General features: G+C 51.0%; 1 protein-coding gene across 2 annotated transcripts in view; it reads left to right on the plus strand.

Annotated features, from left to right (window-relative positions):
- Positions 1-536: 536 nt before the first annotated feature.
- The window catches only part of FBXO10 (F-box protein 10), a 46,348-nt gene continuing 24,814 nt past the window's right edge, over positions 537-22,070 (plus strand). Inside the window, exons 1-2 of one of the 2 annotated variants that reach the window (XM_055132131.1) lie at positions 577-650; positions 3,456-3,574. In XM_055132131.1, the coding sequence (XP_054988106.1) occupies positions 3,500-3,574 (75 nt within the window). In that variant the 5' untranslated portion in view covers positions 577-650; positions 3,456-3,499. Of the gene's footprint in view, positions 651-3,455; positions 3,575-22,070 lie in introns of both variants that reach the window. The other variant, XM_055132137.1, reaches the window with a different exon arrangement.

Here is a 22,070-nt window from a genome sequence, read left to right on the forward strand (position 1 = left end):
GAGTAATCCTTGAGCATCGCAGGGTGTGACCCAAAAAGACCCCCCCAAAAAAATACAAGATGAAGGTTCTTTTGAATGTAGTCCCTTTAACTTAAAAGCACGCATTTGAAGAATAGCAGCTTCATTTTCCACCCGAGCGCCTTAGGGGGGCGGGAACTGTTCGTTTTTTGTTCCGTATTGTGCAGTCGGAGCACCCCGCCAGAGGCCAGAGCCACATACAGTATAATCCTCGCAGGGCGAGCACTGTGCCGAACCTAAGGACCGGGCGTCATCACAGCCGGTTATCCAGCCGAGAATAAGGGAAGGGGGCCCCGGGGGTGGCGAGAACGGCCCCGGGCCTCCAGATGCGGACGTGCAGGCTGCTGCCCTCCAGCTCCCGAGCCGGCCCGAGCCCCCGGGGAAGGGCCCGCGGCTGCCCACCCGGGCATCCCTCCCGGGCCGGGGCGGCCGGCGGGGGCCCCGGCAAGCCGGACCCTGCGCCCAGGGCGCATCCCGGCATCCCCCGCCTCCGCGTCACGTGAGGCCGCGCGCCCGCCTCGCGCCCGCCCCGCGCCCGCCCCGCGCCGCCGTCCTGGCAGCTGTGCTGCGGCTCGGGCGCCCGCGCTCGGCGCTGCTGTGGGCGAGCGGCCCCGAGAGCTCCCGGGGGGCAGGTAAGGGGGCGGCCGGCCGAGCTGGGGGGGCGGCGGCGGGGCTGCTCCCGGGGCCGCGGCGGAGCCGCTGGGGCCCGCGCGCGACGGAGCGGGGCAGCCCCGCGCCCAGCTAGCTGGCCACCGGGCGGGGATGGAGCGTGGGGGGAAGAGGGTCTCGCTGTCCACCGCCCACCCCCGCCTCCTGTAAGATGACGGGCCGCGGGATGCGGGGCGCTCCGCGCGTGCGAGTGTCAAGTGGTCCCTCGCGGGAAGGCGAGCGCCTTCTGCCCCTAAGGAAGGCGGGAGTGAGGGTCGCCCCGGGCCCCTCGGACGCGCCTGTCCGCGGGGCTCTGCGGAGATGCAGACGTCTCGGGGCCGCCGTGGAGCCGCCGTGGAGCCGCCGTGGCTTCTCCGAGGCACAAGCGATGGGTGTTCCCCCTCGTGGGGGGCACCGCAGGCGGGCAGAACGGGTGGGAAGCGCTTCCGAAGAGCCAGGCGCTGGGGTCCCCCCACCCACCCACCCACTCTCCCACCCATCCAGGAGGCCTGGGGCTTCCAGTCCTGGTTCTGCCGCTTCGTGCTCGCCCTGTCACGCTGGGCCAAGTAAGAAGCCCATCGGGTTAGAATGAGACCCTCACAGTCACGGGCGCGGGAGGCGGCCGTGCGGATGAAGTGGGAAGGGTTGAAGCCCAGAGTCCGGCGGGGACGGACTGCACAGTCGTGCTGTCAGTACAAGTTTGTTAAATAAGAGACCTGCCTGGCACGCGGCCAGCCCAGGTTCCAGCCCCATCAGGAGTGATGCCAGAGCCAGGGGGTAGACGCCTCATTGAGCACAGCTGGGCATGGCCCCTAAAAGAGCAAATAAATTAATGAGGATCCTCGGTGCTGCCGGAGAGGAGGTTTCGCAGAGGGTTTCGTCCCTCTTCCACTTTGTTTCCTGTTCTAAAACGGTGCTGCTCTGAGATCCTGGGAAAGGAGCTGAAAAAGTGGACGTCTTTGGTCTCTCTCTCTCTCTCTCTCTCTCTCTCTCTCTCTCTCTCTCTCTCTCTCTCTCTCTCTCTCTCTTCCCCCCCTCCCCACCCCCCCTTTACCTTCTCATTTACAATTGGCATGTGAACCTCTGAAGTGAGCCAGGCAGGCGGGATGGGAACAAGAATTTACTCGAGCAGATGGGTATCAGATTCCCTCTGAAGGGAAAGGAAAGTGCCAGCCATGTGCTGCCACCGAAAAAAGCACAGTGTGAGCCTGGGAAGCCCGCAGGCGGGTGCAGCTGCTCCTTTGGCCAGCGCGAGCAGAACGGGCACTCACAGCCTGCACTGGGCTTCGATTTTCCTGGGATCCTACTGAACATTGGTACTGGGTGGGAAGGAAGCAACACTCCTCATCAGATAGTGCATTCCCCCCCCCCCCCACACACACACCCTGGACACTCACCTCATCCTTTGTTCTGCGCATCCTTGCTCAGTGCATACCTACTGCATAGCTCTGTACACCGAGTGGGGTCTTCGGATTAAAGTGGAGATTTTTGTATGTGTCTCTATCCCTGTGCTGGTTCTCAATAAGTTGCATAAAAAAAAAAAAACCAGTAAGTTCCAGCCCCCCTCGAGGCTGCTGGCCCCAAGGGACAGAGAAGTCTGAATTGTTTCCTGACCGGCTCCTAGCAGTCCCCCAGCCTCCTGGAAGCCTGGCGAGATGTTAGGGGCTGGAGAAAAGGCCGCTTTGTCGGGGCTTATAGGGAACGATTTCTTTCTGGCCCAGAGGACTTGGATTTCTTTGTCTTTCTGGTTTCAGGCCTCTTACTGTTACTAGATTTCTGGAGAAAGCCACCGTCACCCATGGTGCCTCCATGCTGGTTGCCATGGTTATCGGATGAAAGTGTATTTTTGTGATAGCACAAGTAGCTGTTAGCAGTAGGTGGTCAAGCAGTGCCCAGCCGGGTTCCTGGTGGATTTCGGTTCCTTGGTGGTGCTCCTCTGATTTTCCCACTTGCGGGCATGTCAGCTCTTCCCTCCTTCCCTCCAAGAGGTATGCTTTGGTGGCAGGGCCAGAAAGAGTGGGAATGAGCATGGACTTCTGACTTAGCAGATTCAAAATCTTTGTGGGAGAAACTCAGGGTGTTGGTCGAGATAAGGGGGAGATGTGTGGGGCAGCTGTGATCAAGGTGGTTTCAGAAAGGGGTGCCTGCAGAGCTGTTAGGCTTGGGAGGGGAAGTGTCCTGGACAGCCAAGGCTATATCATGCGCCAAAGACTTTTCAAGCCCCGTCAGTGTCTCCAGCACACAGCCCTGGTAGATGGTACAAAAAGCATTTTGTTCTTGCAGCCCTAATGAATGAACCTTTTCTGGAGTCTCCTGTCATAGCCTGATGCCTACAGATTTCTCTCATTACCTCCTTTCTCTTAGCTTAGTGATGGATTTAGTTTCTCACTTACACATACGCTGCTGTGTACATAGAGGTAAATAAACAGACATCGACAACTCTGTGTGTATGTGTGTGTGTGTGTGTGTGTGCGAATGTGTGCACATGCCTGCCGGGAGTGGAACACAGGGCTCCTCATGTGCAAAAGCATGTGCTCAGGCAGTTGGGCTATCTCTCTGTCCCCTTCTTTCATTTTAGATGTTTAGCCTAGTGGTCTCATGTTGCAATCATTTCTTTCTTTCTTGGGCCACGTCATCTTCCAGGCCCTTGTGCGTGAGAGTTTCAGCATCTCCCGCTTCCAGGCACCACGGGGGGCTTCACCACCCACAGCAGGGGCTCCCTTCCACTCTGTGGAGGCGTGAAGACTGGCCCCTGAGCAGTCCACCCACATTGTTATTTCTGACAACAGCTGTGTGGTAGCGCTGTTGAAGAGCTGACCTGCACGGGCCAGAGATGTGTGCTCACTGCTGCTCGGCGCCCAGCTTGGACCAGCTTCCTGCCAGCTTGATCCCGTGCTTGGACTCCAAGGTTAGAGCTTTTTTGAAGTGTACGCTCACGTGCTTAGCCGTCCTCTGGGCTGTGTGTTGAGCCTGCCCCTAAGCTGGGTTTCCTGCTGCATTCTCCTTTGGGGACAAACAAGACCCTTTCCTGCCAGCAGCCGCATCAGAAATCGCCCAAAAGATTTCGTTCTGCGGACACTTTTTTAGCAAATTTATGATAAGATCTTCTATTCCCGCTCCTGGCCCTTCCTGACTCTTACCCATGGACTCTACCAACTGAGAATTCCCCCCCACCAGGTTTTAATTTGTAAAGGATTATTATTTCCAATCAAACAATGATCCGTGTGTTCACTTCATTGCCTTTGTTTCAATGTTTTAAAATAAGATGTCTGTCTATTTAGGCAGACTTAAAGTCCCGCCGAAGGTAGGCTTTAACCATTCTGAGGGAAATAGTCCTGTCACCCACTACAGCCTGTGTTTCGGAATACCCCGTCCAAATCAATCTCCTCCCCCAAAAAATCCAGTATCTTGATTTCTGTGATAATCCTTCTTGTGCTTTTTTTTGTAGTTTTGTCATCTTTATTATACTCCCCTCACCCACCCCCTGCTAAACAACATAATGTCTGCTAGTGTTTGAGCACCTTACCTATATAATAGTATGTGCATTTTACGTGTTGCTTTTTAATCCCCCTTATAATTATTGCGGGTGTGAGGCATGAGCTTGACCACCTGAGCCACATCCCTGGACTGTGCTTTTGCTCCTTTGCCTGATGTGCTGTGAGTGAGTCGCATCCATGCAGTGGCCTCCCTTGCGTGCAATGCTCAGTGTGTCCCGAGATGACTGTGTCACAGTCCACATCTGCCCTTCCTGGAGAAGATGGGTACCTGGGGGCAGCTCGTAGTCTCTGGCTGCCCAGAACCATGCAAACAAGAACCTCCGTGGACATTTTCTGGTGTGTATGTGAATTGCTTTCTTTAGGCTACATGTGTGGAAGTGGAATGGCTTTGCCAGGCTGGCAATCCCTGCATGAGTGTACGAGTTTCCTCTCCTCCCAGCAGTAGAGGTGAGTTCCTGTTGCTTAGCATCCTTGCAGGCACTCAGTCTTTACTTTTTTTTTTTTTTTTTTTTTTTTTGCTTTTTGGGTCACATCCGGCAATGCTCAGGGATTACTCCTGGCTCTGCACTCAGGAATTACTCCTGGCGGTGCTCGGGGGACCATATAGGATCCTGGGAATCGAACCTGGGTCAGCTGCATGCAAGACAAATGCCCTTACCCACTGGGCTATTGCTCCAGCCCCCATTTAATATTTTTAAACTATTCTTGTGAAGGTGTAACAGTATCTTTTGTGGTTCTTGATTTTTCTTTGTCATTACATAATTTTGCACTTTTTAATTGATTAATTGGATGGCCTTTTTGGTGAACTGCTTGGCCTGCCTCCTCTCTCCACCTGTTACACCACCCCACGTGCTGTAGTGCTCAAGGCTGGACTTATTCCTAGCTCTGTGCTCAGGGATCACTCTTGGTGAGCTCAGAGGACCATAGGGAGTGCCGGAGAGCAAACCACACTTTGCAGTGTAAGGCAAACACCTTACCCCCAACCATACTGTCTCTCCACTCCTGGTTTTAGATTAACTTTTGAATTTTTTTCTTAAATAATACGCATGAATGAGCAAATTCCTGAACCACGCTAGAGGGATATATATATATATATGCCTCTCAGAGAGCCCAGCAAGCTACTGAGAGTATCCTGCCCACACAGCAGAGCCTGGCAAGCTCCCCGTAGCGTATTCGATATGCCAAAAACAGTAACAATAACAGGTCTCATTCCCCTGACCCTGAAAGAGCCTCCAATCATTGGGAAAGATGAGTAAGGAGAGGCTGCTAAGATCTCAGGGCTGGGACAAATGGAGACATTACTGGCACCCACTCGAGTAAATCGATGAACAACAGGATGACAGTAATACAGTGATGGTGAATAGGCTTTAGTAATATTTTTCTAGCAATTTTTCCCCTTCTGCAATATCAACCACTTTAAATGAAGTCATTTAAAATACTGTGTGTGTGTGTGTGTGTGTGTGTGTGTGTGTGGTGGGGGGGGGCAGTGATGGTGGGGGCAGTGTTGACCCAGAGGTGCTCAAGAGCCACTCCTGGTGGTGCTAGGGAATCACATGCAGTGCCAGGATTTGGACAAGGGTTACAGTCACAGTCACATGAGGCAAACTCAAGCACCTTAACCTTTGTGCTATCTCTCTGGCCCTATATTTCCTTACTCTTTTTTTTTTTCCACACCTGGCAGTTCTGAGGGCTTACTCCTGGCTCTGCACTCAGGAATCACTCTTGAAAGTGCTCAGGGGACCATAGGGGGTGCTGGTAATTGAACCCATGTCAGCTTCTTTTCTAGATAGGTGCCATACCCACTGTACTCTCTCTCCGGCCCTTATATGGTCTTCTTTCTTCTAATGTCTGCAGTGTCTGGTGAAATGTCCCCCTTTCACTCTGATTTCATGTTAGTGCTCTTTTTATCTTTTTCTTCTTCAGTTTCAGTAGAGGTTCTTTTTAGAGAACTAACTTTTGTCATTATTGATATTTTTCAATAATAAGTTTGCTCTTCTATGAAATTCTGCTTTTCTTTTTTTCTTTTTTCTTTTTTTTAATTTTTAAGTCATACCTGGAGATGCTCAGGGGTTGCTCCTGGCTCTGCACTCAGGAATAAGCCCTGGTAGTGTTCTGGAGACCATATGGGATGCTGGGGATCAAACCCTCCAGGTTGGCTGCGTGCAAGGCGAACAAGGCAAACGCCCTACCACTATGCTCTGGCCCCCATTTTTTTTTAAGTTTTACTTTCCTCAGATACATTTGGGTTTTATTACCCCCACCCCCACCCCCAACTTCTTGAAGTAGATACTTGTATGAGTTTGTATCAGGTTTTTTTCTCCTCCATTTACTCTTAAAATGTTTAATGGGATGGAGCTGGAGCGATAGCACAGCAGGTAGGGTGTTTGCCTTGCACGAGGCCGACCCAGGTTCAATTTCCAGCATCCTATATGGTTCCTCGAGCACCACCAGGAGTTAATCCCTGAGCATTGCTGGATGTGACCCAAAAAACAAAAACAAAAACAAAAAAATAAAATGTTTAATGGGAGCTCACAAATTTTTATATTTTAGTATTTTAGTCACTTATTTCTAAATATCTGATTTTCTTTTATGTTTTTTGTTTGTTTGGGGGCCACATGCACTGGTGCTCAGAGCTCACTCGTGGGTCTGTGCTCAGGGCCTACTCCTGGTAGGACCTGGGGGACCATATGGCTGTGGGGGATCAAACCCAAATCAGCTGCAAGACAAGCGCCTTACCCACCGTTCTCTCCAGCCCCAAAACTGTGTTTCTTTATCCCAGACACTTTTCTAGTTATCATTTATGAATTGTAATCACTGTGCTTGTGCTGCCTCATTTCAGTCGTCCGGAAGTTATTAAGTGACTTTGAAGGCTCTGTTTCCGAACAGTTTTTACAGCTGTTGCATACATGCTCTGCAAGTACCGGAGGTGCTGTTGTATGTGATGTCACTGCAACAGGTTTATTGATCCTGACCAACTCTTCTATGTCCTCACTGATGCTTTTCTTCCTGTTCTAGATAGTATAGAGTGAAGCGTGTTAAGATTCCCAAAGACAGTGATGAATGTGTACTTTTACCTTTTGATTCTTGGCCTTCTATCTTTGTTTTCTGCTTTCTATTTTTGCTCTATCATCAAGTCCATATAGATATAAAGTTTGCCGGGCCAGGGATGCGATTCAGGGGTACAACACTCGACTTGCATGTGTGAGAACCTGGATTTGATCCTGGCACCACCAAAGCCAAAACAAAGCAACAATTTAAAGTTGTTGAATCTACCCGGTAAAGTAACCTTTTATCTCAATAGCTCAGAGGGCGAAACGCAGGCTTTGCATGCAGAGCTCCCAAGTTGATCCCCAACACCACCAGGTGTGACCCCACTGTGATCCCCATCAGTTCTGCCTTGCTGGGCCCAAGCACAGCTGGGCTAAGTATGACTGGGAACCCCAGGGCACTCCACTCTAACCTGCCCCCCCCAAAAAAAAGAAAAAGATAAAGGAATCAGCTTTATTTATAGCTTCACCATCTTTTGGGGTTAATCGATTGCATTTTATGCCCCTTTTGCTTTTTTTTTTTTTTTTTTTTTTTTGCTTTTTGGGTCACACCCGGTGATGCTCAGGGGTTATTCCTGGCTCTGCACTCAGGAATCACTCCTGGTGGTGCTCGAGGGACCATATGGGATGGGATGCCGGGGATCGAACCCAGGTCGGCCGCGAGCAAGACAAACGCCTTCCCCGATGTGCTATCACTCCGGCCTCCCCTTTTGCTTTTTCTTTTCTCAGTATTTGGGATATGTCTTTTGTGTAACTGGATTTGGGGTGTTTTAGTCCATTTTCATTTAATATCACTATACAATGCTAAGTTTAAGTCTATTTTTTTTATGTCGGTGTATTGTTTTTCTTGATACCAGTGTATTTGACCTGTCACTACTTGTTTTCGTTTTAGCTCTCCCTTCCCTTCTCTGGTGTGCTTTTCAGTCAACCACATTTTTCTCTTCTGCTATGGATGTTAGTTTAATGGTTAACCCTAAAATTTTATCTTAACCACTCTTGATATATTGAAGTGAAAGGTGGTAACTGTCCCTGCTCTTCTCCTGAGCATAGTGCAGGATTCCACGTCAAATTGCTTTTTGGTTCACACTCAGCAATGCTCAGGGGTTACTCCTGGCTCTACACTCAGGAATTACTCCAGGAGGTGCTCAGGGGACTATATGGGATGCCAGGGGTTGAAAGCCACTGCCTTAGACCAGGTCTTAAATTTTTCTACTCACAGCCTCTTTTTTTTTTTTTTTTAATTGAGTCACCGTGAGAGCAGTTATAGGGCTTTCAGGATCAAGTCTCAATCATACAATGATCAAACACCCATCCCTTCACCAGTGCACACGTTTCATCACCAAGAACCCCAGCATACCACCTCTCCCACTCCCCCTCTGCCTGTGTGGCAGATGATTTTCACTTTACTGTCTCCTTACTTTGATAACATTCAATTTTCAACAGAAAACTCACTATCATTATTTGGAGTTTTCCCCCCAACAGTCAGACCTGTCAGAATGGCATCATTAGATCGTATGTTTTCTATTGTTGATAACAAAGAGCATATGATGTTGTATTGTCGAGAAAGTGGCTGCCCAGTTTTGGGATTTTGGTATTAAGTCCAGAGGTATTTCTGCCAGCAGCCACTGCATTCTGAGATTGGTTTGTGTGCCTCTGGGATCATGGCTGTTCAGGAGCAGGAGAGCTTCTCGTGGGCGGCCACTTGGGGTCTCATTTGGGCAGGAAGCAGGGCCGGTTCTGCCCCCACCATCGTGAGATTCCCCATGTGTCCCATCAATGCAAGCTCCTACCTCTCTGTCCAGTTGGTTCTGAATGGTGGCGGTCGCCATGGTGCCGCAAAGGGGAAAAGGCCGAGGGACAAATACCCTTCCCTTCCCAGGGCTGCACTGGGCCGTAGCTTAGTTCACAGTCCTGTTGTATATCTGCTAGCAGCTGCTGCATTTCGAGATTGGTTTCTGTGCCTCACACAGCCTCTTTTGACCTGGGAAATTCTTGTGCAATCCTGGGTGCATAGCTGTATAATAGGTATACAAACCAAACATTCACTGATAATGAATTATTATAAAGAGCTTTAAAACAGATACGGGGTCGTGACTCACAGTTTAAGAACCTGGGAACGGAACCACTTTTGACCTCAGTTTATCCGCTCCCCACCCCCACCCTGGTTCCCGTCACTCGGGCACCCACAGATAGAACAATGTGATGAGGCAGGCAGAAGTGGGCGAGCAGGGACTCACTCGAGAAAACCGAGTGCATGCTTGTGAGGGCTCTTTCGGCTGCAAGTGATCAACTTACACTCGCTTCACTTTAAAAGGAAACCCTGTTGGCTTCTAAAACCGCATCGCTGTGACCAGAGACTCAGGACATATTTTTAGGTTAGGCTCACACACATGTGTGTGCTCCCTCCCTCCCTCTCTCCCTCTCCCCCTCTCCTCTCTCCCCTACTCCCTCTCTCCCCCAGCTGGCTTGTCCTGATGTGGCTTTATTCCTCAGACGCTCCTCTGAGTTGTCCCGCAACCAACCTTCACAAGGGGAAAGAAATATATATATGTATATATATATATATATGTGTGTGTGTGTATATATATATATATACATATATATATACACACACACACAAACATATGGGGCTGGAGCGATAGCACAGCGGATAGGGCGTTTGCCTTGCACACAGCTGACCTGGGTTTGATTCCTCTGTCCCTCTCGGAGAGCCTTACAAGCTACCTAGAGTATCCCGCCCACACGGCAGAGCCTGGCAAACTACCTGTGGCATATTCGATATGCCACAAACAGTAACAACAAGTCTCACAGCGGAGATATTACTAGTGCCCGCTCGAGCAAATCAATGAGCAATGGGATGACAGTGACAGTGATATACACATATACATATATGTATATATGTATGTACACATATACATATGTGTATATATATGCATATATATATTGCTTTTTGGTTCATACTCAGCAATGTTCAGGGGTTACTCCTGACTCTGCACTCAAGAATTACTCCTGGAGGTGCTCAGGGGACTATATGGGATGCCAGGGATCAAAACCCCGGGTTGGCACATGCAAGGCAAACACCCTCCCTGCTGTACTATCGCTCCAGCTCCAGGAAGGAATATATTCTGATTTTCTTCTTGAGGCCTGCATCCATCTCTATGAGCAAGAGGTCAGAGGCAATGAGTGACACACCTCGACCAGAGCAATGGAGAGTGGGTGCCCAGGTTCCTCCAAGGCACTGTTTTCTAAGGTGACATACCCTCTGGAGGTGTTGGAAGGATCTGGGGTCCTGGAAAACCCAGGTGCAATGTGGGGGATCAGGAGGGTGGCTCTTTGTTCACATCAGGTGGATTTCTGGGGAGGTATTGAGTGATTTTTTTTTCCCCCTGAATCTCAGGGGTGGCGGGGAGGGGTTGGCCAGATAAGTGGGAGCCTCTGCTGTAAGGAAACGTGGGGGAAAGGAGAGAGGTACTATTTCTGCAGTCCACCATCTCAGGACAGCTGGGAGGAAGCATAGCACTGAGGAATTGGGACTGAGTTCAGTTATAGGAGGAAGAGCAAGAAGAAGGGCAGGGCATCCGTGGTCCATGGCCAGGAAGGAAGCATCCAATCAGAATCTTTGTTTGCCAGCTACAGGGCACGTTGGCATTGCTGGAATGGCACCCCTCGGTGTGGGGCACCCAGGCGCACCATAGAGTTGCTGCTTCCAGGCCATCCCAGTGGTGGACGCAGCCATCATTGCCATCCTGGGCAAGGGAAAGTGAGGTTTGGGTTTGGGCTGAGGCGATAACTCGACCGGAGTACACAGCTCTAGCAGACAGACACCCTGAGTTCCATCCCTGGTGCCAAAAAAAAGTCATGATTACACTACACAAACAGTCAAGTTAAGGGTGCAGTAGCCTCCTGGGCATGTTGGTTTCTAGTTTTCATTTTTTGATTTTTAAATCAGTTTTTAATGTTGCCTGTCTCTCCCTCCCCCTGCCTCGTGTCCTCAATTCTGTTGTCAGAGTCTGCAGGTTTATTTTTATTTCACCGAACAATAGCTTAGGTCTAGGGGAGGGAAATTTTTTTTTTTTAAAAGACAACTCCATGCGTATATCTTAAAAATGCCTCATGGCTCAAGACTGACACAGAGTGAAGTGGGCACTGGCCGCCGCCGAGTGAGGACCCACTATCTCCCACCGCTGAGGGTCTCCCCACGAGCACGCACGGGTGCTATCATTCTGAACTCCGAGCTGTCCAGCCCCGTGGAGGCCCTGGTTCCTGGGCTCCCCCCAAAATCCCAGACCCTCCCGAGGCCCCCGCACAGCCTCCTGATCAGCTCGCCCTGCTTTGCACTCACAAACAAAAGAGTCACTGGGACCGAGACCCAGCAGTTGGCAGCGGTGCCCGTGTGGGAGAAGCGCCACGGCTGCCAGTGCTGCCACAGACCTGCCGTGCTGAGAAGCAAACTCTTTGCCCTCGGATGGCCAGCAGCTGCAAACCTCCCAGCTGGCCATGTGACAGGCGAGAGCGCTGTGCACCCACGGCTTGGCCTGCTGTGAGTGTGAGCATTGTGGACCCAGAAGGGAGCAGGGGGTGCTCCTGGTTCCCTGCCCTAGGAATCCCTCACAGCTCGCTGGCTGCCCTGGGGTTTCTTTCTTTCTTATTCTTTTTTTTTTCTTCTCCTGCTGAGGGGAGAGCCAGGCATCTGGGAGGGAGGGAAGGCGTTGGAAGGTGTTGCGTTCCCACTGCGCTCCCTGCATTCACCCTGGGTCCAGGACTGTGCACACAGTTCCCATCTTCTCCCCCTCCCATGCAGCCTCCCTAAGCTATTATTATCCCCACTTTTATAGATGAGGAGGCTGAGACAGAGGGTAGCCTGGCTCCACTGATTGTGTAATCTCGGGTGTAAAGTAACAATCACTCCGTGTGGAATTGCCTGGAGCTGCGCGTGGCCCCAGCGTGATGGCCGGCCGGCAAGCTGTGTGTGGCTGAGCCGAAGGCAGGAGGTGGTGGGAAGGAGACTCGCATCGGATCTGACCTTTCTTCAGATCTGGGCAGAGGCCAGAGGGAGGCGGCCCCAAGGGCTGGGTTGAGTGGGGGGTTCACACAGGGTCTAGACTGCTCCCCAATTGTCGCCGGGGGTGTCCCTGGGGAGAGCTGCCCTTCCCTTTGGCACTCTGGGCTCTTAAATCTTTGGGTCTGCTCTCCCGATGGGGAGCTCATCTGTCATGCGCGCCTCAGACGCTCTCGGATACTCTGATTTATAATAACTGCAGAGTTAAACTCGTAGCTCTTTCGTGACCCGCGTGTCTGCAGGCTCGGAAGTCTCCCTGTGGCCCCGTCACAGTATCGGGGCCACAGAACCTGGGGAAGGGAGAGCAGCAGTGGCTGATGGAGAGGGAAGGGCAGAAGCTTTGCCATCAGGGCAGGGGCTGCAGCTGCGGGCTGCCACCTCACTGAAACGTGAAGGAGCTCTGATCCCGAGAATTGGGCCAGGAAGATTGTCCCCCTGGAGGTGTTGTGAGCACTCGGCGAGATGCGCCGGAACAAGCCCTCGGCTGACTTGCCCTGCCCCGGCCCCTCTCCAGGTCACCCGGTCACTTGGAGTCAGAGCCACAGCCCAGGTAAGTGTGGCCACCAGCTCCTCACACTCTCAGGGGAACCAGGGTCCGCGGGCGTGCAAGGATGGAGGTAGGAGAGGCCAGTGTTGACTCTGCAGCATGCTCAGAATGCAGCCTTCACTCTGGTTTCTCATCCATTGCAAAGCTGAAGATCAGAAACAGCTGTTTGTTCTTAGGCTGAGGAGCACTGAGGTTTGGGGGTATCCTGAGCAGCAGGGCCGAGACTCTTATCATCTTCCGTGTCAGCTTTGTCTCATTCCAGTTGTGTGTATGTATGTGTGTATGTGTGTGTGTGAGCTCATACTCAGATATGTCTGTGTGAATGCAGTCGTATATATGTATGTGCTCATGTATGTGTTGTATGGGCATGTGTGTGTGTGCGGGTGTGTGTGTACGCAGATGTGTGCTGACTGTGTGCGCACAAGCGCAGGTGTGTATGAGTACAGGTGTATATGTGTGAGTGCAGGTCTCTATGTGCTAGAGTATATGCTGTGAGTGTACGTGCCGTATACATGTGTGCATATATGTGTGGGTGTGAGTCATGCATATGTATGTGTGTGAGTAGGCGTATGTCTGTGTGTGCGTATGTAGGTGTGTGTGTATGGGATTCCTTCATGCGTCACAAAAGTTGGCTCTTTATTTCCAAACAAAAATCCACAAACTAAATTGTCTAGAGAGTCTTCGATTTGAAGAGAGATCTGAAATTCAGGTGCTTGGTGAAGACAGTGGTAATAATTTGCAGTACTGTTTGATTTTCCTCATCCTGTGGGAGAGAACTTTGCTGGTTTCTCAGTTCTGATCCACTTATCCACCACCTTTATTGGAAGCAAAATGCCCACCGTCGATCCAGATGTGGCCTCTCCTGGCTGGAGAAAAGCAGTTTTCACAGCCTCGAGAGAAGGCAGGATGAGTCTCTCCCACAAGGCTCTGGGTGAGGATTGGGCTGCCACGGCCAGTGCTGTCCTCATCAAAGACGTTCAGGCACTGTCACCAAGGCCAGTGGCCCCCACGGGCCATCTTGTTTCTCTCATGGCTAATCCCCAGGGGACTGGCTCCTGCCTCTTTTTTTGAATCCTTTTATGGTATCGCCAGACCACCAGCTCACTCACACAGAAGCCCTGGTAAGTTATTAGGTGTCCCTTGAAATATTATTGCCAACCCCCCAAGCCATGTCCCCAAACTCTATAGCTCATGGAGCCCTCCCTGCCTCAGAGGCCGTGGGAGCGGGAAAGCAAAATACAACAGCCAAGGAGAAGCTTTCCTTCCAGAACCTTCTGTTGACTCGAGTTCAGTCCAGGTTTCCAAAGTGCTGGCTTCCCATTTCTCTTTCAACCGATCCCTTTCCTCTCCTGCCCTTGTCATGTGAGACTGGTGAGGTCGTGGTCCCCACTCTTACCCCGGTGACCTCGTCCCTGCCCCGTGACTTTGATGGTCGCTCAGGTTCCTATTCAAATGTCACTTTCTCAGCGACCTCCTGGGTCAGAGGCCCCACCTGAAATAGCACACATGCATGCCCCCACCCTTCACCAATCTTATTTTTCTCCAGAGCATTTCTGTTGTTGAAATCTATTGTCTGTCTCCGGGGGGGACAGACTTCATCTTGTTTACTGCCTGTCAATATCTGGAACAGTGCCTGTCCCATAGAAAGACAGTCAACAGATGCCTGCAGAGGAAAGAAAACAAAACACACACACAAAAAATTAAATAAATAAAAAACAGTATTTTTTTTCCCCTTTGGAAATTCTCAAGGTCCTGGGACAGCCATTTATTAGCCTGTTTACAGTCGAGGACCTTGGCTGCGTGAGGGGACAAGATTCGCCTCAAGCCATCAGGCTGGGAAGCCACAAAGCGAGCTTGTTGAGTCTTGTGAGACTCAGACTGGAGACTCACCTCCCAAGGGGGCGGTCTCCGCCTTGCCCACTGCGGCTGGGGACACCAGGCGGCCCGGAGGCCCGGGGCTTCCTCCAGTTGCTGTGGGAGGGTGCCACAGCTGAAGCCTGCCGTCTCACGCTCTTGGGGACGCACTGCACATCCGCAGCTGGAGCCCTGCCTCAGAACCCACTCCCTCCTGCCCCACACCGGCCCGCTCTGTCATTTCTCCAGTTCTTCACAGGCATCTCACTCCAGGTGCCCAGGCCCTGTGGGACGGGCGTCACTTTTAATTCTGCAGCTCAGAGGCCCCAGTGGCAAAAAGGAAAGGCAAGACTTGGAGACTTTTTTTTTTTTTTAAGTGTTACCTGGTTATAGAACTCCCTGTGGCTGCAGGGATCCCCGTGGATTTGGAGAAAGGAATTGTAAATAAAGCTAAATCAGACATCTCAATAAAGGAAGTCCGCTTCTGAGCTCAGAGTCACGAAAGGGGAGAAGTCTGGCCTCACTCCCCGAATTTTGCCCCTTCACAGGGGGCCTAGAGTTGAAGACAGGTGGATTCGGAGGAAGCAGGTGCTGACAGATTGAAGGCCCTGCCGAGAACCCCTGCTAAGGGCGGCCCAAGACCCTGCCGGCATCATCCTACGTGGGGAAGGCTTTCCATTTCCCCGAAAATGGAAATCCCTGTAGTTGATGTGTCAGGCATCTTTGCTCCAAATCTGCCAGAAGACACCTCCCTACACACACACACACACACACACACACACACACACACACACACACACACACACACACACACACGCACGCATATGCACATGCACCTGCCCTCCTGACAAACAAGAGACTGCATTTCGGTATTTGCGAGGTTGGTGCATCTTTCCTGGCTGGATCCCCTTCACCTGTAGCTCTGACCAGGCCAGTCCCCTCCTGAGAAACCAGCAGGTCTCAGGCTTTCTGCTTTTGGCAGGCAAGACCTGCATGAAACACAACCAGTGGAAGAGCGCAGAGGCCCAGTGGTGCCAGAGGAGCAGAACTGAGACCAATGAGGGAAGCCAAGCAACAGCAAGAACCCCCACTTAGTGCTGGAAAACGGGCAGAGGTTGCTGCACTCTGGCCTGAAAGGGCCATCGCCACCCCGTCCTGGGGCTCTCTGAACCTGCCTTTTGTTTCGCCTGCTGCGTGGGTCTGGGATGGGGAGGTGAGTTGCAGCAGCAGACCGCCCTCAGTCCTGGGCACCGCAGCCTAACCCACACGGGGGGCCCTGTTTCAGACCTACAGTATATCCTTCGGGGCTTAGAGGGAACTCCATTCCCAATCACTCAAAGGCCTGAGCTACCCAGAGACACCACCATCATCTCAAATGTTTGCCAGTGGGGAAAAAAAAGATTTCAGATGATCGTGGATGGGGCGTTTCATTCTTCAGACACTCAGGGGGCCAGAGAGCCAGCTCAGCGGCTGGAGCACCAGCTTTGCACACAAGAGGCCCAGGTTCAGTCCCCAGCACTGCATAGTCCCCTGAGCACTGCCTGGAGCGACCCTCCACCCCCACCCCAAGCACAGAGCCAGGTGTCACCTCTGAGTATTGACCAGGTGTGGCCCCCAAATCTAAAACATACAAAAGTACATGCTTCTCTCTGAGACTCTGAGACTCGCTGCCTAGTGTTAGGCTGTGGCCTCACCCGCCACAGGAAGGACCAGAGTGTAATCTTATCTCGTGCCAGGGAGAGGAAACAGGAGGAGGAGCCTGGGAAGAGCACTGATTACCAGCACACGGCGCTTTAGATCTCTTAATCTTATCGCAGCAGACCTCTGGGGTGGTATTAGGACACCCCACGTTATAGATGAGGAAACCGAGACGGAGGAGAATTAAGTGACTTGCTCAAGGGCAGGTACCGCTTGGCCCTAGGCCTTCCGAGATGATTCATCTCTGTGTGGTAGAGGGAGAGCCCTGAGAGGGCTGAAGTTGGGGAGGGCCATGTATCGGGGCCAAAGAGGCTGCATGAAACAAAGTTGGTGGTGTGGGGAGGGATGGGGGCTTGGTGAAGAGGCAGATCTTGGTTTCACTCCCGAGAATCTGAAGAGGCGTTGGAACAAGCCTGGGGGATGCAGAGCTAGAGGTTCTGGGCGCCCTCTCTGAAGACCTGTGTTGGGCTATGTCACACCCAGACTGGCTTAGCATCCTCTATAACCATCCCCCCACAACACACAAACACACACACACACACTATGGGGCCGGATAGTATAGTAGAAGGTTTATTTGCACACGGCCTTCCGGGATTAAGCCCTGGTACACCACATGGTCTCCTAAACCCACTAGGAATGTGTCACTCCTGAGTACAGAGCCAAGTGTGATGCAAAAACCAGAAAGAAAGTGAAAAAAAAAAACAAAAGTCCCCCCTACTCCCTGTCTTGAGTTTGGTTTTTGGCAATGATGCTTTGTTCTTGCCATCTCAGGCCCTTAGCTCTGTCCATCTCCTATCACTGTTTTCTTCTTCCTTTCCTCCCCCACTTTATGTAAACACTGTGGTTGATAAAGTTGTTATGATTTGTTACAGGCATTCAATATTCTGACACCAATCCCACCATCACTGTCCCTCCACCATTGTCCCCATTTTCCCTACCACCCCTCAGGCCTGCCACCTTAGCAGGCACAGAATATTTTATATTTCTTGCTACAACTCAATGGTGAATAGAATTATCAAAATATACTTTAGCAAAAGCAAATTTGTGGTAATTGTTATATTCTACCATTAAGGTGAATGTAATTTTTTTTTCTTTTTGGGTCACACCCGGCGATGCTCAGGGATTACTCCTGGCTTTGCACTCAGGAATCATTCCTGGCGGTGCTCGGGAAACCACATGGGATGCTGGAAATCGAACCCGGGTCGGCCACGTGCAAGGCAAACGCCCTACCCGCTATGCTAGCACTCCAGCCCCATGAATGTAATATTTTAATGTTGTATTTTACATTAAGTCTTCATTTGAAGGTTTACTAAACTGTTGTTGTAAGTTAAACTTTCTGTGTTACATTTTGGTTGGTCAAGATTGGTCGACTTCTGCATTACATTTCCATTGAATCTGGTGTGCTATTACTGGGATGTGAGTATTGTAGAGTTTGGAGATGTCGCTCTACAAAATCCAGAATATTTAACTGGGCAGTACAGCTGGAGACATGAAGGCAGCTTTGGGGTGTGGGAGCAGCTACCAGGGCTTCAGGTGGGAGTTGGTCCATCCCCCTCCAAGATCTCCCCGGGGGTCTCAGCCAGAAATGGTTGTCCAGGGGCTGGAGCAATAGCAAACGCAAATACCCTACCCGAGTTCGATTCCCAGCATCCCATATGGTCCCCTGAAATCACCAGGGGTGATTTCTGAGTGCAGAGCCAGGAGTAACCTCTGTGCATTGCCGGGTGTAATCCAAAAAACACAAAAAAAAAAAAAAAAGAAAAGAAAAAGAAATGGTTGTCCAAGAAATTTTTGCAGCTAGTTTTCTTATCAGTGTTTCTGATTGCAGTGTCCCCCACAGCTTCTCAGGGCTACATTAGCAGACCAGGTTAGCTGAGAAGTAAACGGGGATTTTATTTTTTTATTTTCCAATTTCTTTTCTATGTTTCATTTTGGTTTTCCGGTTCCTCCTGGTAGTTCTTAGGGAACCATACAGTGCCCGGGATCAAACCTGGCCTCCCACTTGCAAAGCATGCACCCAGCCCTTGGAGACGTCTCCCCGGCCCCTATTTTTTTTCATTTGATTCCCCTATCAGTGTTTTTATATAGATGAAGCTATTCTGTACATGGGGAGAGAAGGTCCGGAAACCCAGATGGTATATTTGACTCTTGCTGCTTTCTCTCTTACTCTGTGGGGCACGGGCCCCAGTGCTCCTTACTGATACGCTGCTGTAGTAACGGGGAAACTCACCGGGGATGCACTTCGGCGGTGCTGGGTGCCATGGGATGTCCCACGGGGCACACGGCGGGTTGGATGGGCCCAAGACTGTGAGAGAATGGAACCGATCCAGGTCAGCAGGGATTCGAGATGCGGTCATCAGGGCCGATGCTTGTAATTTGGGGAACTGTGCTTGAGTCTCTCCCGAGGACTGAAATAGCCACGTTAGCAGTGGGTGCTGGGGAGGACCCCCCTGGGCACACCTTCTCCAGGCCACGTGGAAGCCTTTCTCCCAGAAGACTGACCTAGTCTTTTGGGAGACTATTGAAAAAGAAAAAAAAATATCTAAGGGTCCTCAGGTTTGTTTCTGAAGGCTTGTTGGAGTGGACCCTTCCGGAAGGAAGAACCACTGTGGCTAAGGCAGCTCGAAAAATACCCAGTCTGCACTGCTCCCTCGAGGAAATACTCAGTCCCTGGCTGTCATCAGGGAAGCGAATGCATCCGAAAGTGGGTGGAGGGGGGGCTGGAGTGATAGCATAGCGGGTAGGGCGTTTGCCTTGCATGCGGCCGACCCGGGTTCAAATCCCAGCATCCCATATGGTCCCCTGAGCACCGCCAGGAGTAATTCCTGAGTGCAGAGCCAGGAGTAACCCCTGTGCATCGCCAGGTGTGACCTAAAACCCAAAAGAAAACAAACAAACAAAAAAAAACGAAAGTGGGTGGAGGGGACAAGGGAAGCATGGTGGCTGAGAAGGAGGTCAGGGCTGTTAAGAATGATCAAAAGAGAAAGTGCAATGGGCAAAGCATTCCCTTGCCTGAAGCTTGATCCCTGGCACCGCATATGGTCCCAGGCGTACGCCCTGAGCACCAGCTGTGACCCCAGAACTAATCCCCACGTCTAAAGATATTTCCTTCGTCATGCAGCAGTTGCCTGTCCTGGTTGAGATGAGCTCACCCAGGGGCCAGGAGCTATTATAGTGGCCGGGACACAGGCCCAGTCGCACCAGACCCATATCTGATGGTCCCCAAGCATTGCCAGCTTCAATGCTGGCTGCTCCCAAGCACCTCTGTGCCCAAAAACCACCAAATCCTCGGACCCTAGCTTTTAACTTCCAGCCTGGGATTGCCTGAGAATCGCTGCGAGGCCCCTGGACCTCCGGAGTACACTTTGAGAGGCTCCCGCCCCATCCCTCCCCCTTGCCCCCTCCAAAGAAACAACCTAACTAAACAAAAAAGAGGAGAGACGAAGCCAGTGAGATAGTACAAGGAATAAAGCATTGCCTCACATCCTGCCGAACCCCTGTTCCAATCCTCAGCACCACAGATGGTTCCCGAGCACTGCTAGGGGGCACTCCTGCGTACAGAGCTAGGAATAGCCACTGAGAACTGCCAGCTGTGGCCCCAAAACAACAACAGCGAAACAGTGAGTTCACCCTCAGGGAAGGCATGTTTGTGGGATGAATAGTTTGTATGCTTGTCTCTAGGAACTTATTAAGATGGGGATAATGGTGTTCGTCTGTTGGTTTTAAAGTAGCTCAACAAAAAAAGTGCATGTCCTACATGCATGGAATCTTAGTTTGACCCCCATGGGTTTTTTTTTTTTAATTGAAGAAATAAACTCAAAAGGAAAACTAGAAAGTGAAGCAGGGGCTGCTGTGAAGGTGTGTGGGCATAGGAAGGTAAAGGCACCGCGCTTAGGAAGGTGTGTCTTTATAAGGACAAGATGTATCCAAAGATAAGTGTAAATCCAGGCCAGAGTAAGATCAGAGGGTGTCTCCACTGGACGGGAGCTGAGTTAGCAGCAACTGTGTGAAGGGTCAGGGCTAGCAAGAAAAAAATGCAATATGCGAAGTCATGAAATTTAGAGACCCGTGGCTAGGTTGCCAAGACCTAAAAGAGAAACAGGAAAATAACTCTTCTGTGATCTCATAAGGGAGTGAGCCAAAAGGAGTGAGCCAAGAATGGAGCTGGGGAGGGCCCGAGACCCAAGGTCTCTAAGGAACTCATCTAAGCCTGGGCATTAGCTTTCCCCATGCCAGTGACATTGTAATAAGAACGTAGGGGTCATAATGCTGGAGTGATGGCAAAGCGGGTAGGGTGCTGGCCTTGCATGCAATCAGCCTGGGTTTGGTCCCTGGCACCCCATAGAGCTCCCTGAACAAATATGAAAAATGTTGAAAGACACACTATATTTCCATAAAGAATAGCACATGTAATTGCAGGATCTTGTTAGTTAAGTGGGAGTGATTCCTGAGCACCTCCAGGTGTGACCCCCCCAAAAAATAACAAATAACTGATAAATAGGTCACTGTCACTGTCATCCCGTTGTTTATCAATTTGTTTGAGCGGGCACCTGTAACGTCTCTCATTGAGAGACTTATTGTTACTGTTTTTGGCATATCCAATACACACGGGTATCTTGCCAGGCTCTGCCTCACGGGCTTGATACTCTCGGTACCTTGCCGGGCTCTCCGAAAGGGGTGGAGGAATCGAACTCGGGTCTGCTCCGTGAAAGGTGAATGCCCAACCACTGTCCTATCGCTCCAGACAAATAGATCACACAAACAAAATTAAAGGGGAAGCCCTGTATTGCACGTTTGGGTCCCTGGGTTCAATCCCTGGCAACACCCATTAAAAGAAAAAAAAAGTAAATGTCTTAAAATTTGATGCAAGGAAATAGTTTCAAGGACAAGAGCTTGTGCAAACACACCCAGGGCCCCAGGTTTGACCCCAAGCATGGCATGGACCCCTGAGCACCGATGAATGTGAACGTAGCCCTAGTGTGCTCACAGTATGGCTGTGGATTACCCCATGACCAAAAGAGAGAGGGGGAGGGCGGGGAGGAAAAAGAAAAAGAATAAGCAGCCCAGAAATAGAACTAGAACTATACTGCTCTCATTTGGTTTTTGGCAAAGGCACCAAAGCAACCCAAGAGGAAAAGGAGATTCTTCAGCAAATGATGCTGGAGGAACCAGATGTCCGCTTGGATACTGGGACCAGTTCATTCACTGCCTCCTAAGTCAGGACGTAAAAGGGAAAGGAATTAGAGAGGCTCACATTGAGTGACGTCAGAAGGAGAAGGATGGGTACAGGATGATCTCACTCATGTGTGGAGTATGAAGCAGCATAGAATAGGAACAATCAGGGGAAGGGGGGGGAGGGCCAGGTAGGGGAGAGGTGGTCAGGAGAAAAGAAGAGAGGAGAGAAAAAAGAAATGAGGGGAGGGGAGAGGAAGGGAGGAAAGGCTAAAATAAAGGACAGGGAGGGATGGGGTGCAGTGGAGGAGAGGATGGAGAGGGAAGAGGGGTAGAGCCGGATGGAGAGGGGAGGAGGGACAGAGGGAGGGAGGGAGTGGAATAAAAGAAAAGGCCTGAGAGCTGTGTGGGGAGTGGTGCTGGGAGGAGCCCTTGGGTCACTAGAAGTGGGAGCTCCAGTTCTGGGTGTGGTGTTGGTGTAATGTATGCCTGGAATTGTGGCTAACAGTATCATAAATCACTCTTGCCTC

The sequence above is a fragment of the Sorex araneus genome, chromosome 1, assembly GCF_027595985.1.
Source record: "Sorex araneus isolate mSorAra2 chromosome 1, mSorAra2.pri, whole genome shotgun sequence".
In the NCBI taxonomy this organism is placed as follows: Eukaryota; Metazoa; Chordata; class Mammalia; order Eulipotyphla; family Soricidae; genus Sorex; species Sorex araneus.